Here is a 16091-nt window from a genome sequence, read left to right as displayed (position 1 = left end):
AACCAATCAAAGCATAATATGCTAATGATATGCTAAGGCCACTCAACCTCTCACTATGACGTGCACTGACCACCACGGGGCAGACAGTCGACTGGTCAACCAGTTGTTATGATGTGCACTGACCACCAGGGAGCAGATGCTCTGACTGGTAGGTTAGCTTGCTGTTGGGTTCCAGCTGATCGGGACTGAGTGAGATGGGCCAGACACGCCCTGGAGTCCTCCCTCGATACCTCCCTGGCTGTCCAACATCACCTCCCTCTCCGGCCCCGATGTGCACTGGTGGGGTTCCTTGGCCTGGCCTGCACCCTTTCACAATCCTGGACCCCTTGGGGGATGTGAGAGAGCTGTTTTGGCCCAATCCCACAGGCCAGGTCAAGGGACCCCACGATGCACAAATTCATGCATCAGGCCTCTAGTTAAATATAATAGTAGTGTTCTCTTTCAAGGATATTGGTGTAGCTCATAAGCAGAAACTTTCAGAAAACTACTTTTAGAAACAAACTTTCACAGACATTTAAATATGAGTTTCCCTGAATTCAAAGAAAAATTTGGTAAAAATAAATTTCTTAACCTATCATATCTAGTTAGCTTCTAATCCCAAATGATACATATCTACTTTTAAGGGAGCCACCTTAAAGCCCTTTTAGCATAAAAATGAATATTATTAATTTATCTCTAGTTAAATGAGACAATTCTCCATTAAAAGCAAAGGGAGCCCAGCCAGTGTGGCTCAGTGGTTGAGCGTCGACCTATGAACCAGGAGGTCAAAGTTTGATTCCTGGTCAGGGCACATGCCCGGGTTGTGCGCTTGATCCCCAGTGGGGGGCATGCAGGAGGCAGCTGATTGATTAGTGATTCTCTCTCATCATTGATGTTTCTCTCTTCCCTCTCACGCCCTCTCTGAAATCAGTAACAATATATTAAAAAAAACCAAAAAAAACAAAGGGAAATTTACTCAGTTACATATATCCCTTTCTTTTATCAATGATATATGAAATCTAAGATGCTTAAATTACTTTAAAAAATTGCTTCAAATGGTTCTAAGTCAAAGGTATTTCCAACTCTCATTTATCATATTTTAAAAGTCATTCCTTAGCAATTAGAAACCACAAATCACATGTAATTTTAAGTTTAAAAAAATCTTATTTTTGCTTTTAATGACTATGTTTTGTTACTTACTTGTTCTAAAGTATCATCTAACCCCATTTTTTTATTTAGAGCTTTATTACTTTCTTCTTCAGTTTGGTTCAAGAGTTCCTTGAGTGGTACCTATAAAATACATAAGAATGGGGGTTACATATGGCATATGTAATTATAAAGTTTCTCTTATGAGGCATCTACCCAATGTGATAGGAGGAACCACTTTTGGAGAAAAACAGTGAATTTGATATCCTGAATCTAAATGAACACACCGTCAATAAGAATATAAAATTAATTTTTAATATAATTTCTATAGAAATAACTTGCTTTTGGTTTTGAATACATGCAAAATTCTAGATTTGCTTATCTATTCTGGAAATCCACTGTTATTATGTAAACATTTATATAAGTATACTTAGTTTAATGCAGTCTTAGAAACAATTTGTATGTTTTATGCTATATTCTCCAGAGGTATCATTTTCTTTTAATCCTTTTTAACTGTTTAGCCTTACAAATATCTGCTTGTATTTCATTTCTTCACTTTTTTGCTATTCATTGTGACCCTACTGTAATGGCAAAGACTAGAACAGTGACTGGCTCAATAAGCCACACAAACAGAGGACTCTGCAAAAGAAACAAGGAACAACTCAATATACTACTGTAGAAAGATCATTGGGGTATGTTGTTCTGTGAAGAAAGCAAGGTGGGTGAACAGAATAGGTCAATGTTTACAAGTTTATTTAAATAAGAATACAACTCAGGAACAACCAGATAGGAGAGCTACATAGAGTAAGGTATTTGGGAAGGGGCATGCTCTCTGGGCTTTGCCACTCTCTCTGCATTGCCACATATTCACAAAACCAGAAGCTCTTACCTGCTTGTATTTCTTATGTGTGTGTGTGTTTTTTCCTTTTTTTTTCTGATTTATTTCAACATAGCACTTCATTGCTTCCCATTATTATTATTATTATTATTATTATTGTTATTATTATTTTGTTGAGGTAGAACTTACACATTAAAATGGTTAAATAAATTAAGTTAAAATAAATATAATATAAAATTAACTTTTAAAGTATACAATCCAGAGGCATTTAGTAATTCACAATGTTGTATAACCATCACCTCTAGTTCCAAAGCATTTTCATCACTCCAAAAGAAAACCCTGTACATTACTGTTTCAGTAGGCCTTTTGAAGTTATTGGCGGGTTTTAATTTGGGCTGCTCTGTTTTGAAAGATGTAATGTCCTCTTTATCTTTTCTCCAAATACTACTTATAACAGTTGGAATGGTACCTTCTTGATGCTATTTCTATTTTTATTATTCTATTTTTATGTAAAACTATTTCTAAGATAAATAAAAAATGTTTCCTTCTTTTTCTGAGCATATGTATTCTTTTTGCAATAGATAATCTTTTCTGATTTGATTCAGGTAATTATTTTATTACACTAGTAAAGTCAAACTACTCAAAGCAGCAGTGAGTACATTCTATCTGCCTGGCTGCCTGCTTATCTGCCTATCTGTCCAGCTATCTAGCAATTGTTTGAGAAACAATTCAGTAGAAGACTAAATGTTTACTGGGTGTACCTTTTGAAATTGAAAATGAGTGTGGTTTTATTTAATCAAAATCTATCTACCAATAAACTGTAATCTCTGGAAAATCAGAAACGATCTTTCTGGGTATTTTATTTCCAACACTTAGCTAATATGGAACACTTGTACTAAATAACTTATTGAAGGAATAAATAATTCTCAAGGGAAAAATGCATAACTTTAGAATTGAAATTCTTTATTTAAAAATTAAGTATTTAAAAATTTACATTTTTGGGGGGACCAATAGAGTACTGAAATTTGTGAATAATTGAGAAATTGCAATAGAGCAATTAAAAAATTTTCTTCCCCAAATTACATCCTTAGATATATTTAACAAATTAGGTGCAGATTTCTCATCATTGACTGCTGAAGTCACTTAATGCTCTATTATATTTCATGTTTCATGTGTTTCCTTGTGTATGAAACTATTCTCCACAGACAACCCCAAAAACCTTTCAAGATTCATTCCAGGTTCACCAGCTCTGTGGACGTTTTTCCTCTCAATTCTGGGAAGAACTGGTCTTGTTACCATACCTTGTAAAGACTTCTACTAAAGCACAATTTTTTACTAGATAGTTAAATAGATAAAATAGGTAGACAGGATGAAAAGGCATTATAGTTCTAAGAGTAAAGTACAATAGAGAAAATTTCTACTATCAAGAAGAAGATAAAAACTTTCAGTGCTTTATTTTTAGTCCTGAATTATAGACATGCTGAAATTTAAACTTTTACCTATAGATATATGAACTAGATAGCAATCATATAATCTGAAAATCTTTGAAATACTTATGATTACTTACATAAACTTGAGCTCTGTATTTGACAAGGCAGTTGGCACCAGCTTCAGGATAAAACTTAATTTCAAAGTCATAACCTTTAGAATTCTCAGCACCTTTAGGGATAAGTTTTAATTTTCTAGCCAACTTGTGATACTCTGCTAATTGTGTTTCAATCTGTAAGAAGAGAACAAAAAAATAAATGTTAAAAAAAACCCAGCCCCTTTCCAAATGATTTTCAATTGGCATTTCTGTAATTTTACACAAAATTATATTGTCTATTTTTTAGTATTTTAGTTATTTAGTATTTTTAGTTGTAAGAGTGGAAATTTTAAAATACAAAGAATAAAAAATGTTATTCACACTCAATTTGTAGAATAATGATCCTATCTAATAATAGACAAATATGCAAATTGACCATACTTCCGACACACCCACAAGCCACGCCCACCATCCAATCAGAGCGAGTATGCAAATTAACGCAAACCAAGATGGCTACAGCCACAGAGAGCAAGGTTTCCTAGGTAACAGAGGAAGCCAAGCTTTCTGCCAGCCATTGCAGGCCTAAGCCTCCACTCAAGCTACAAAGTTTCAATTATAGAAGGTAAACCATTTCAAACAAATGGCGGCAGAATGGAGCTTGAGAGAGCAGGCCAGGGTTGCCGCTGGCAACAGGGGAAGCAAAGCTTTCCGCACACCCTGGCCGGGCCCACCCGCTTAAGGCAACAAAGTTTCAATTATAACCCCAACACAAATGGCTGCCGGCCTCGGAGGGAGCCCCAGGCTTGGCTCCTCTCCAGGCTACAAAGTTTCAATTGTAGAAGGAAAATAAATTCCAGATACCAGGGCCTCCGCTTGGGTTGCCAGGGGCCGTGGCCTGCCTGCAAACCACCACAGGCCACTCACTCAGGCCACCCTACGCCCCAAGGAAACCCCACCCTGATCAGGGACACCCTTCAGGGCAAACCAGTTGGCCCCCACCCCTGTACCAGGCCTCTATCCTATCTAATAAAAGAGTAATATGCAGATTGATCATCACTGCAACACACAATATAGCTGCCCCCATGTGGTCAAAGATCCTGCCCCCATGTGGACACAAGATGGCCACCACAAGATGGCCAGCAGGAGAGGGCAGTTGGGAGGCACCCTGCCTGCAAGGGAGGGCAGTTGAAGGTGATCAACCCTGCAGGAGAGGGCAGTTAGGGGTAACCAGGCCAGCAGAGGAGGGAAGTTGGGGGCAAACAGGCTGGCAGCAGAGTGGTTAGGGGGTGATCAGGCTGGCAGGTAGAAGCGGTTTTGGGCAATCAGGAAGGCAGGCAGGCAAGCAGTTGGGAGACAGCAGTCCTGGATTGTGAGAGGAATGTCCGACTGCCCGTTTAGGCCTGATCCCAGGATCGGGCCTAAACGGGCAGTCGGACATCCCTTGAGGGGTCCCAGATTGGAGAGGGTACAGGCTGGGCTGAGGGACAACCCCCCTCCGTGCATGAATTTCGTGCACCGGGCCTCTAGTAAGACTATAATTAGTAAGCAATATACTACTGCTCTTCCATTTATCTGACAAATAGTTTGAAATAAGAGTCCATCCACATTGAGATAATAATGAAAATTCACCTCCCCTCCCGTATAGAACCAATAAATAGAGCACACATAAAGAAAAAAATATGAAGCAAACCAAACTTAGGTACATACATCATAGTCAACTTATTGAAAACAAAAGATAATATTTTGCCAATATTTTGTTAAGGATTTTCATTTCTGTGACATATATTTGCTCATCACCACAAACAAAAGCTCCATGAAAGCAGCTGAATCCCCAGAACCTAAAATACTACTTAGCAATATAGTAATCACTTTTTATTTGATTAAAGGAATGAATCTGCAGAGTTTAGGCAATTTATTTTCATACTTTTTCCTCCATTTAGTATATACTTAGTTTCTCATTGCTATTACCCATGTATAAAAAAGAATGCAATGGCAAAAGCACTCATTGGAACTTGCTTAAATAATCTGCCATTTCCAAAAATTTATTAGCTCCACTTATTTATTAAATTTAAGATTTCTTCTTTATGAAAGGAAATAATCTCAACTACTACAATTTGTTATATAGTAGCTTTCTAGGAACCATTAAGATATGTATTTAGGTGTATTTGTCCTTATACTAAAGGGTACTAGGGATAGTTTCTTCTGTTGTTTACTAGCATTTTACTTACCTAATGAAAACAGCTTTCACAAACCCATGTAATTTATCATGCCAAACTGCAGGGAGAGCAAATATGTGGTACATGTGTCTCTACTTTCTCCTTCCCACAATCAATTCAGACAGTGAAAACTGGTCAACTCTTTTCTCTTTAATCTAGATGCACTCTCAATGTCTATCTCAACAAAGATTTCCAGAAGACTAACCCCAGTCAGCAGTGCATGTAGAATAAAAATTAGTCCAGAAAAAGAAGAAAGATGAACAAAATATTTATATTGAACTTTTACATTTTGCAACCATTCTTTACTCTCTCTTACACAGTATCCAACTCAAGGGCTTTGTCTTCAGTGTCCATGGCCGTACTCTGGCTCATTAGGCCATTGTTTACCTATCCCAGATAATTTTCTTCTTTCAGCCTGGTCCTCCAAATCAAAAGTAGCATTCCCTTTGGTACAGCTAGTTTTAGTTAGTCAAACTCAGAGTTTACTTAGTCTAGAGATTCCTAACTTCCCCTTTTACATACAGAACTCAAGAGATAAAATATACTCATAAATAATTGTTGAAGTAAGTCATTTCAGATTCATCAAGTTAATCTAATCACACTTCATTTTATAAATAAGGAAATTGAAGCTATGATAGCTCAGATGACACACTGAAGTGACACAGGCTTGAGGTGGCAAATCCAGAGCTAAAACACAGGTTTACCAAATTCTAGGTTCAAAATCTTTAGGGATCACCGCCACAAACTACTTCTTATAAATGCATATTTTTCTCCTTAATACATGAAGACAGGGATTACCTAGAGGGTTAGGAGGATGAGGGAGTACAGATGATTAAGGCAAAGTAAAAGTATAGTGAAACAGGGCCAAAAATAAAAGGAGGTAATGCTTATTCCTCATACTGAACTGTCTATTCCAGATTAACAATTACATATGTAGATGTTAAAATTCAGATTTTTAATAATGCACCTATTAATTTGCATTATACCTATAATGTACTTTATAATGTGACCAGGATGAAAAGTAGTATTGCCCCCATATGCAAACATGGCTGCATTTGAGCTCTTTTTTTCATTTTAACAATGGTGATAAATATATATATAAGAAATACTGTACTAAGGGAAGTGATGGAAGAGGATAAAACAATGTAATTTCTTTTGGACCAAAAGATAGAGGCTAATTTTTTCTTAGTGACTATTTAAATTTTAGAACTACAACTACCAATAAACAAACATTGTAATTGAAAATACTAGTGTACACAAAAGTTTGAAACTCTGAAAAAAAGAGCCTATTTATAGACATGCTTTCTTTTCCTTTCCTTAAAAAGAAGCTTTATATAAGTTTTCTTAGGAATGCAAATAGTGTATATAGCAGAAAAGATTGCTGTAGAACTGACAGGATAAATGTCCCTAGACATTTTTAAGTCAACCTGTTAACTTATTATATTGTTTAAGAATATACTGGTGTCATGTTCATAATGCTGAATCATTAAAAGTTCATGTATACTGAGAGCTACATGTAAAAAAGTAAATAGCATATAGCCATGTAGGACAGAAGTATAGAATATTTATAAAAGATTGTCTAGAAATTTACATTGTCAGTAGGCCCACTCTCAACAATGTTGGCTAAAATGATAATGTACTATTTATAAAATTAAAATAAAGTCAAATAATTTGGTTTTGATAGCGATCACTAGTGATCACTATTAGTGATTCTGACCAGAAACTTTTGCATTGTCTTATTGCATATGACAACGCTAAGTCCTTTCTGAATATTTCCTTTCTCAGCTTCTATTCTCTTTACCTCTCTGGATAGTCTTTAGTTTCCTTTTAGGCCTCTCTTAAAGAACCTTATCCACTCCAAGATGGTGTTCTCAGAGTTCTATCTTCCTATGTACTAGTATTCTTCTTTGGTTTCCATCACAATATTACTGTATAATGATTTTTACTGAATCTACATTGCAAAGCCACATTGTCCAGATCCATATAGCAATAGCCTATTAGACACTTTCACCTGGATGCCCAATGAACACAACAGGTTCAGCAGACCATCCCCTTCCTGACTGGTGACTTTCATTTCCAAGTGAATGGTATTACTGCTTGTTCAACCACCCAAGCCAGACACTGTGACTATTCCCCTTCTTTCACCAGGTCTTTTTCACTCTATCTCCTATCTAGTCAGAATCTACCCACTTCTTTGAATCTCCACTTACATTATCCAAATTCAGCTTAATTCCTCACCACATTACTGCCACAGATCCTTATCTGTTTTGTTACTTTCCAATCCATTTTTCACATTACCAAAACTGAGATTTTTCTGAATTGTGGTCATATCTGTTTAAAAAATTTAAAGGCTTCTTAGAGTTTTCAGGATAAAGTCCAAACAACTTCTAGACATGAAAAGGATCTTTACTGTCTGGTCCATGCCTTATCTCTTGAGTGTCATCTGTTGCCGTGCCTCTGTACCTTGCTATTAAGCACCAGTCACATGAAATGCTTAGGACACCAGAGTGCATCATGCTATACTCTCTGTGGTATTCTTATAAACTCCTTGGTTTGCTGACTCCCCGCTACCTTTGCCATGCTAACTGTTCCTTAAACTTTCCATTTCAGTTCAGGTGCTGTCTTTTCAAGGAAGCCTTTCTAAAAACCACCTTATCCATCTCCCCACCCTATACACACTAAATCTGAGTTAGGTATAATATATGCTTACTCAGTTACTTATGTAAATACCTATTAAAGGTCTGATCTCACGGTAGAAAATATCAACCAGATTAGAAGTTTCTTGAGGGGAGAATACATGTCTTTTTATCTTTATTTCCTCTAGGTCCAGCATGATGAGTGGTACATAGTAGATGTTAAATAAATGTTTATTTGAGTGGTGAATAGGTAAATTAAGAGGTGACTCTTATCCTGTTCTAGAATGAAAGGCAGGAGATTTAAGAAAATTATTTTCATGGCCTGAGAAACCTTTTTGCTTATTTTTTGATTCACTGTTTGACAATAAAGGCTACCTTAATTTGATTGACAAAAATTGGCATGTTACTGAATTGACATAAAGGGATGAATGTGTTTTAGTAAAATGTCAATGCTAAAAAATTTTACCTCTTTAGCCAACTTATTCTACACTAGTGGCCCAGTGCACGAATTTGTGCACATTGAAAGGAAATTAATTAGAAGAAATATTTTAATATCGCTATTCGCCCTTTCTCTATAATAGAAGTGTCAACCAAATTCATGATTGTCAATGACAGATGGAAACACACGCATGCGATAGGTGCCAGCAAGAGCTTTATACGTATAGATAAACTTGCTTAATTAGACCTGCTTTCTGATTTAGCTAAACTTTTTCCAGCCCAGTGAAGCACTCCAACTTCTCTTTCAGGTAATTGTTAGCAACACAGCAGTAAATAGCAACATGAAGCAGATTATTATTGTAGATCACGCAGGGAGAACAAAGAGTAAAATATTTAACTGCAGCAGTGTTTGACTATATTCTGCACAGTGAGAAAACCTGAAGTCATTTACAAGGTCCACCATTTCTTACTTCTCTTCAGTCAGGTCAAGTTTCTAAGCTTTCTAAATCTCTGTTTTCTGGCTAATGAAAAGAAAATAGGATTCCACTGAGTCTCCTATCTACCTACTCCAGGACTTCTGAGAGGATCAAATGAAATGAGGCATGGGAAAACACTTCACAGACATTTGGTTACAGTGTAAAATGTTTCCCCTGGCTATAAAGCAAGTCATGTTCCTGGGCTGAAGAAACTCAAAGGAGGCTAGTTGCTAGGAGAGGAAGCCTGGCATTGCTATGTGATGTCATTACCCGGTGCCTATAGCCACCGTTTCTGGGCTGGGCTGAGCTGTGGGCCACATTTTGTACCATGGCATCTCAGCAGCGTTGGCTGTGATTTGGTGGGGTGCGCCCCAGAGTGGTGGCAGGCAGGGTCTGTGTCCCACTTGGAGGAATCTGAGTGTTGCTTTGTGGGTGCCAGGTCTGCAGTGCCATTTCTCCATAAATGGCCAGTGTGTGTCATGGCAGCTCCTGTATTGAGCGTCTTCCCCCTGGTGGTCAGTGCGCATCATAGCAAACGGTCGGACACTTAGCATACTAAGCCTTTTATATATATATATATAGATATTCAGTTCTGAATTAGGATAGACCTTTACAAAGGCTTGCTCTGGTGAGCTACCACTCTGGAAATGCTATGACTTACCGCTTCTTTGCCTCTGGCATATTTTAACTCCTCATTCCACAACTGCTGCTGTTCATCCTCCAGGTCCTTGGTTAATTTATTAATTGTCTGCTGCAATTCATTTCTTTCATGATTTATTCTCTCAATGTCTGCAACTGAGTACTTCTGGTTATCAACAATATTCTGTAGTCGAGTATTCTCCTGTTTCATTGTTTCACATTCTAGTTCTGCATAAAAAACACACAAATTTGTTAAATTCCTTCAATTTCTAGAAAGAAATTATGCCATTATTTAGTAGAGTTGATTAAGGTGTTTACATTTTCAAGTTATGTACATGTATAATTTTCTCTTCTGTTTGATCCCACTTTAATAACATTCTTTTTTTTTTTAGTATATTTTATTGATTTTTTTACAGAGAGGAAGAGAGAGGGATAGAGAGTCAGAAACACCGATGAGAGAGAAACATCGATCAGCTGCTTCCTGCACACTCCCTACTGGGGATGTGCCCGCAACCAAGGTACATGCCCTTGACTGGAATCGAACCTGGGACCCCTGAGTCCACAGGCCGACACTCTATCCACTGAGCCAAACCGGTTTCAGCTTAATAACATTCTTAATAAACAAAGTTTTATGTGAACCTTATTTCCCTATTGCCATGTCATGTTTTTCAGAAAGTGCTACATGAAAAATAATATGACCCCATGTATAATGATTACAACTAAGAATTGTTATAGCTAAGAGAGATAGTCTGTCAATGTTCAATTCAAATACTTTTAACATTCCTATGCGATTCTCTATAATAAGCTTGAAAATCCATAAATTCTTCACAAAAATATATTTTTTAAATAGATCAGTTTATTCTTATTCATTGATATTTCAGTGATTTCATCAGATATTAAGTAACCATAGTGATAGGCTCTTGCTTTGTCTATTTATCAAAATTTGTAATCCAGAATGACTATATTGTACCAAGAGGATATGGGACATAGAAACAGCAAATGATTATACAAAAAGGAAGAGGAGTTATAAAATTAAAAATATTTGGGGTTATATAGAACAGTGTTTTCTAACCTTCTGTGACTCAGCTTGCAAAGAATATGAAAACATTTTTAAGCAGGCTGGGATAAATGGATGAAGATGCTCATGACCAAAGGGGCCAAGAGAGATCATCCTGAGGGCTGAGAGGATCAAGATCATGGCTTTGTTATAATCTATTTGTAGCACTGTTGCTGGAAAGCTCTGCACCTGAGCTCATAATAAATTAATGGTTGGCTTAAAATTTTATACAGGAGTCTGCACACAAAAATCTGTAACATACAGTATCGATAGAGTTTAAATATGTCTCACTCACTTTTGGCCATGAATGGCTTTAAATAATCAAGAAAGTTAAAGTTTAAATAATCAAGAATAAAATCATCTTAGGTTAACAGCTGTCATATTATTGTATCAAACTAAATCACTCTGGGAATTGCAAAAGATTGAGGTACTTCCCTCTCACTTTGCAGTTATTGGGGGGAAAAAAATTCCCATACCAAAAAAGTAGGAAATATCAAAATTCTCCTGATTAAATACTAATAAAGAAGATAGAATATTAATATTATAAAGTATTGATTTAACTGCATGACAAACATTGCTATAATAAGAATTAATGGGGTGGCCCCATTAATTTGAGCTAAAAGGAAAATAAAAAAGAGAAAGAAGTAATGGACACAGACAACAGTGTGGTGATTGAGGGAAGGAGTGGGGTGGAAGAGGTATGGAGGGATAAATGGTGATTAGGGGGGGAAAAAATTAGTCCATGGTTCCTTGTCGCTATAGAGAACAAACATTAGAGATCAAATGTAAACTATTCAAAGAGTTGGTTTCGAGCAAATCTAATACACACAATCTGAGTTACTTAGCCAATCACCCTAATAATTATAATCCTTCGCAGATGATCAATATTTCATAAGGTAAGAGTTATATCAAATATCCTAAGGACAATCTACATAACTCCTATGTGAGGCAGACACTGCCTGTAAAATACAAAAAGAATAAATTGAAGCAGGCAAAGATCTGGGAAAATAGTATAGTAGGTTCATATACTAGTAGTTTTTTATTTTGTAACTGTCGTCCAGTGGCCCTGCGATTTGTAGATAACTTCCTTTGCTTTCCTTCTGGCACTAGAGAAGTTTCGACAAATCATGTACTACTAGTACAACAACATTTTCAGTGTTTTATGATTAAGATCAATGTGTTTATGAAAACAAAGTTAGGGACACACAGGCTATAAACAAGCTTTTTTTAATTGGGCTTCTGTTTCATAAGAATTATAGTACTTGCCTCTTTTCGTTGTGTTTTCAGTTAAGCTGTTGAGTATTTAGGCGGTAGTGATGGGATATAACATAATCACAGCACACTGAGGCTAGCAGTGATTTAAGAATCTGGCTAATTAATTACAACATGGAATACAATATACTAGTATATTTATATGCAGGCAGCATATGCTCTTAGATTAGGTCCCTCTTGGCTTCAAAAAGCCAGGTGCCTGAAAACATATTAGAAGGTATAGTAGGTTGAACAATGGCCACCCAAAGATATGAAGTCCTAATCCCTAGAGTTTGTAAACATTACCTTATTTGGAAAAGGGGATTTTGCAGATGTTTAGTATTTCAAGAGGAGACTATCCTGGGTTATCTAGGTGGGCCATAAATGCTATAAAAAATGCCCTTAAGGCCCTAAACGGTTTGGCTCAGTGGACTGAAGGGTCCTGTGTTCGATTCCGGTCAGGGGCACATGTCGGGGTTGTGGCTCAATCCCCAGTGGGGGCATGCAGGAGGCAGCCGATCAATGATTCTTTCATCATTGATGTTTCTATCTCTCCCTCTCCCTTCCCCTCTGAAATAAATAAAAATATATTTTAAAAAATGCCCTTAAGGACAGAGGCAAAGAGAAACTAACACAGACAAGAGGACAGACATACAGAGAAGGTAATGTCAGAATGGAGGCAGAGATTGCAGTGACATGGCCACAAGGACAGGAATGCTGGAAGAGGCTAGGAATGGATTCCCCTCCACCATCCTTGGAGCAAGCTGGTACTGCCCGATTTCAAACTTCTAGCCTTTAGAACTGTGAGTGAATACATTTCTGTTGTTTCTAGCCATTGAGTTTGTGGTCATTTGTTATAGCAACTGCAGAAAGCACTGAAAACTTGAAAGCCAGCCCTGGTCGACGTGACTCAGTGGTTAGAGCATCGGCCCATTGTGGGTTTGATTCCTGATCAAGGGCATGCACCTGAGTTGCAGGTTTGATCCCCAGCCCCAACTGGGGCCATGTGGGAGGCAACAAACCAATGTGTCTCTCTTACATCGATGTTTCTCTCTCTTCCTCTCCCTCCCCTTCCAGTCTCTCTAAAAAAATCAATGGAAAAAATATCCTCAGGTAAGGATTAATAAACAAACAAAATAACCCCAACACAAACCAATAAACAAAAAACTTGGTAGCCTGCTTTAGCTATTTACCATTAAAGGAAAAAAGATATATTGACAAAGTTGTCTCTATATGTGATAAATCCCATGCAGGTCCCCATCCCAATATGAATATCTTTTAGTACTAGCTGTGCTTACCTATTCTAGAAATATCTTCATCAAGACCATTCAATTTCTGGTCCAGAATGGCTGAATGAGACTCCAAATTGCTCATGTATGCCTGATATTTTTGAACATCTGCTTGTAAAGAAGCTTTCAGTTTTCTCAATGTTTCTAAACGATTCTTTAAAAGAAAAGAACACTAAATTAGTTATTCTCATCAATAATAACATACTTTCCTTGAAAGTAAAGCAATATTTCTTAAATTCATCATAGAGAAGGGTAAATAGAATTTTTCTTTTATTTTTAGAGGGAGTCAAGGAACTTTACTGTTATTATATAATAAAGGTGTACTTTTCAAGAAGTCAGTTTGAGATAGAAAAAGTCAAGAGCCAGAATGAAAAAGCCAAACATTTAAAATCTGATATTTTACAGAACAGTCTAGCTGCTTCAATAATATAATACACAAAACAAAATTAGGTATCTAAATATTATCATTTAGCTTTTAGAAAGTCCCTAAAATACATTATATTATATAAACTCTTTTATTACCATTTCCTCTTATACAGTGTTTCTTAGAGGTGTATAACATGGGGACCTGGTTCAAAATATCTTTTGGTCTTATGTAAATAGGTAAGACTCTTTCATCATATTCTGAACATCATTAGTCCAATACTGATAGATCCCAAGGGAAAACAAAGCTCCAGAGATACAAAATGTGTTTTCATTGGGAGTTCTGTCCTATAAAAAAATTTAGCTTTTAAAGAAGCTTATTTTGTTAATCTATTAAAAAAATTGATAAATAGCTGGTATTCAATAAAGAGACTCAAGAGTCCAAAAGAGCAAAGTATATAAGTTTATTGAAGATAAGCATGTTTACTAACCGGTTCTTTTTCTCTTTCTTGTTCCAATCTTGCGATCTGTTCATTCAGTGCTTTGTTTTTTGCTGCTAATGATTCCAGTTTGAAAGCATCTACATTAAATAAATCCTCTGGAGACAAAAACCAACAACTTCATAAAATCTCAAATCTTCCTGGAACATTGTCCCTCAGGTTTTCACCAATGCTTTCACAAAACACTTTCAGTGAAGGACACTCACTCTCTGTCAGATAGCAAACTGTTCTCCTTTCTCCACTACACTCTCAACCTCCTTATCCTGCTTTATTTTTCTGCATAGCACTTAGCACCACTGACTTATAGTTGTTCATTTGATTACTGTCTCGGTCTAAAAGAATGTAAGCTCATTAGGTAGGGTAGGACTTTTATCACTTGTTCATTACTGTATCCTCAGTGCCTAAATGGTTGCTGGCACACAGTAAATATAGAATAAATATTGTTTAAATAAATGAATAAAATTTATGATTAACTAATTATAAACAGAAATATCCAAGAACTAAACAGACGCTATCTGTTTAGATCACTATGAATTTTCCTCTTTTAAAACATTATTTACCTTGCTCCCTTTCTAATGTGGAGAAGCTGAAATTATCCTGCTTATTCTTCAGGAGTATGAGAACATAGAGAATTGCTTTCTCCTTCCATGGCAATAGTGGCAAGAAAATATTCTCCTGTTTTGATTGATTTTATTGTCTTTGGAGGAATAGCTTTCCACAAATTTATCTATTTTACCTACTACTCTGGCATTTTATATACAAGGCTATTTCAATAAGAGGAACAAAAATGTAAAATAATACCTTTGGAACATTTTAGAGTTAGTTAGTAAATACTGAATGTCACTAGGTTATAGCTGAGTGGAAAAAGTTTTCTTTGGAAATATAATGGACCACTAACTCTGTCACAAATACTGAAAGCAACCTTAGGTCTTTTGACTAATTGATGCTTTAATTTCTCACATAGTAAAGCAAAGATATCACAGAAATTTTATCCTTCAAGGGGAATAACACTTGCTGATTATCTTCTGTGCTCCTGGTAGTGTGTTTGATACTTTATTCACATGGCCATCTAATCTTGCAAAACTTTAACAAGTAGTTTGTTAAGTTCACATAGCCAATGAGGAGCAATGCCTCAGGTCTGACTCCAACACCAGTATTCTTTTTGCTCAACTACTACTTCTTTTCACCAAGGAAACAACGAAAATAAAAATCAGTAGGCATCCAAATGAATTTAATGTGAGTGCTTATATAAACATTGGGTATGGTAAGCTAAGCTATAAATGACCAAAAGCAAGCATGCTAGGAATGAGAACACTTACTCAGCTTTGACTGCACCTCTGCATTCATCTCCTCAAAGCTGTCGGCACCAGTCATGAAGCTCTCATAGCATTTTACAGTGTAGTCCAAAAACAACTGATTGGGTTAAGCAGATTTAAAAACAAAACCATGATTATTTACTTTGTTTCATTTTTTTAGGTGGAAGTTTAAATTTGAGTTTAAAAAAAAGTCAAGAATACTAATTAACTATATGAACTCCTATAAATGAGACACAACCCTAGGTTATATCATTAATAATGCCGCACAGACTTGGTCTGCTATGTATTTCTAATACAGGGGATGAAAAATACACTTAAATTTGGATAAAAGTGATAGTAAACAGTAAAAAACCCCATACCTTCAGAATTTGAGAAGGTCAAACAAGGAAGCTTGTTAATAAATACAATTCAACATAAAATGC

At 36.3% G+C, this 16091-nt stretch overlaps 1 protein-coding gene across 1 annotated transcript in view; it reads right to left on the bottom strand.

Moving 5' to 3' along the window:
- The window catches only part of NDC80 (NDC80 kinetochore complex component), a 43877-nt gene that overhangs the window by 14757 nt on the left and 13029 nt on the right, over positions 1 to 16091 (bottom strand). Inside the window, exons 7-12 of the mRNA XM_008160084.3 lie at positions 15673 to 15766; positions 14345 to 14451; positions 13500 to 13644; positions 9916 to 10121; positions 3531 to 3683; positions 1180 to 1269 (exon numbers count right to left, since the gene is read on the bottom strand). Coding sequence (XP_008158306.2) covers positions 1180 to 1269; positions 3531 to 3683; positions 9916 to 10121; positions 13500 to 13644; positions 14345 to 14451; positions 15673 to 15766 — 795 coding nt within the window. The remainder of the gene's footprint in view (positions 1 to 1179; positions 1270 to 3530; positions 3684 to 9915; positions 10122 to 13499; positions 13645 to 14344; positions 14452 to 15672; positions 15767 to 16091) is intronic.

The sequence above is a fragment of the Eptesicus fuscus genome, chromosome 12 (assembly GCF_027574615.1).
Source record: "Eptesicus fuscus isolate TK198812 chromosome 12, DD_ASM_mEF_20220401, whole genome shotgun sequence".
Classification (NCBI taxonomy): Eukaryota; Metazoa; Chordata; class Mammalia; order Chiroptera; family Vespertilionidae; genus Eptesicus; species Eptesicus fuscus.
The sequence above is the reverse complement of the archived record's forward strand: the minus strand, read 5'-3'. Positions and strand labels throughout refer to the sequence as shown.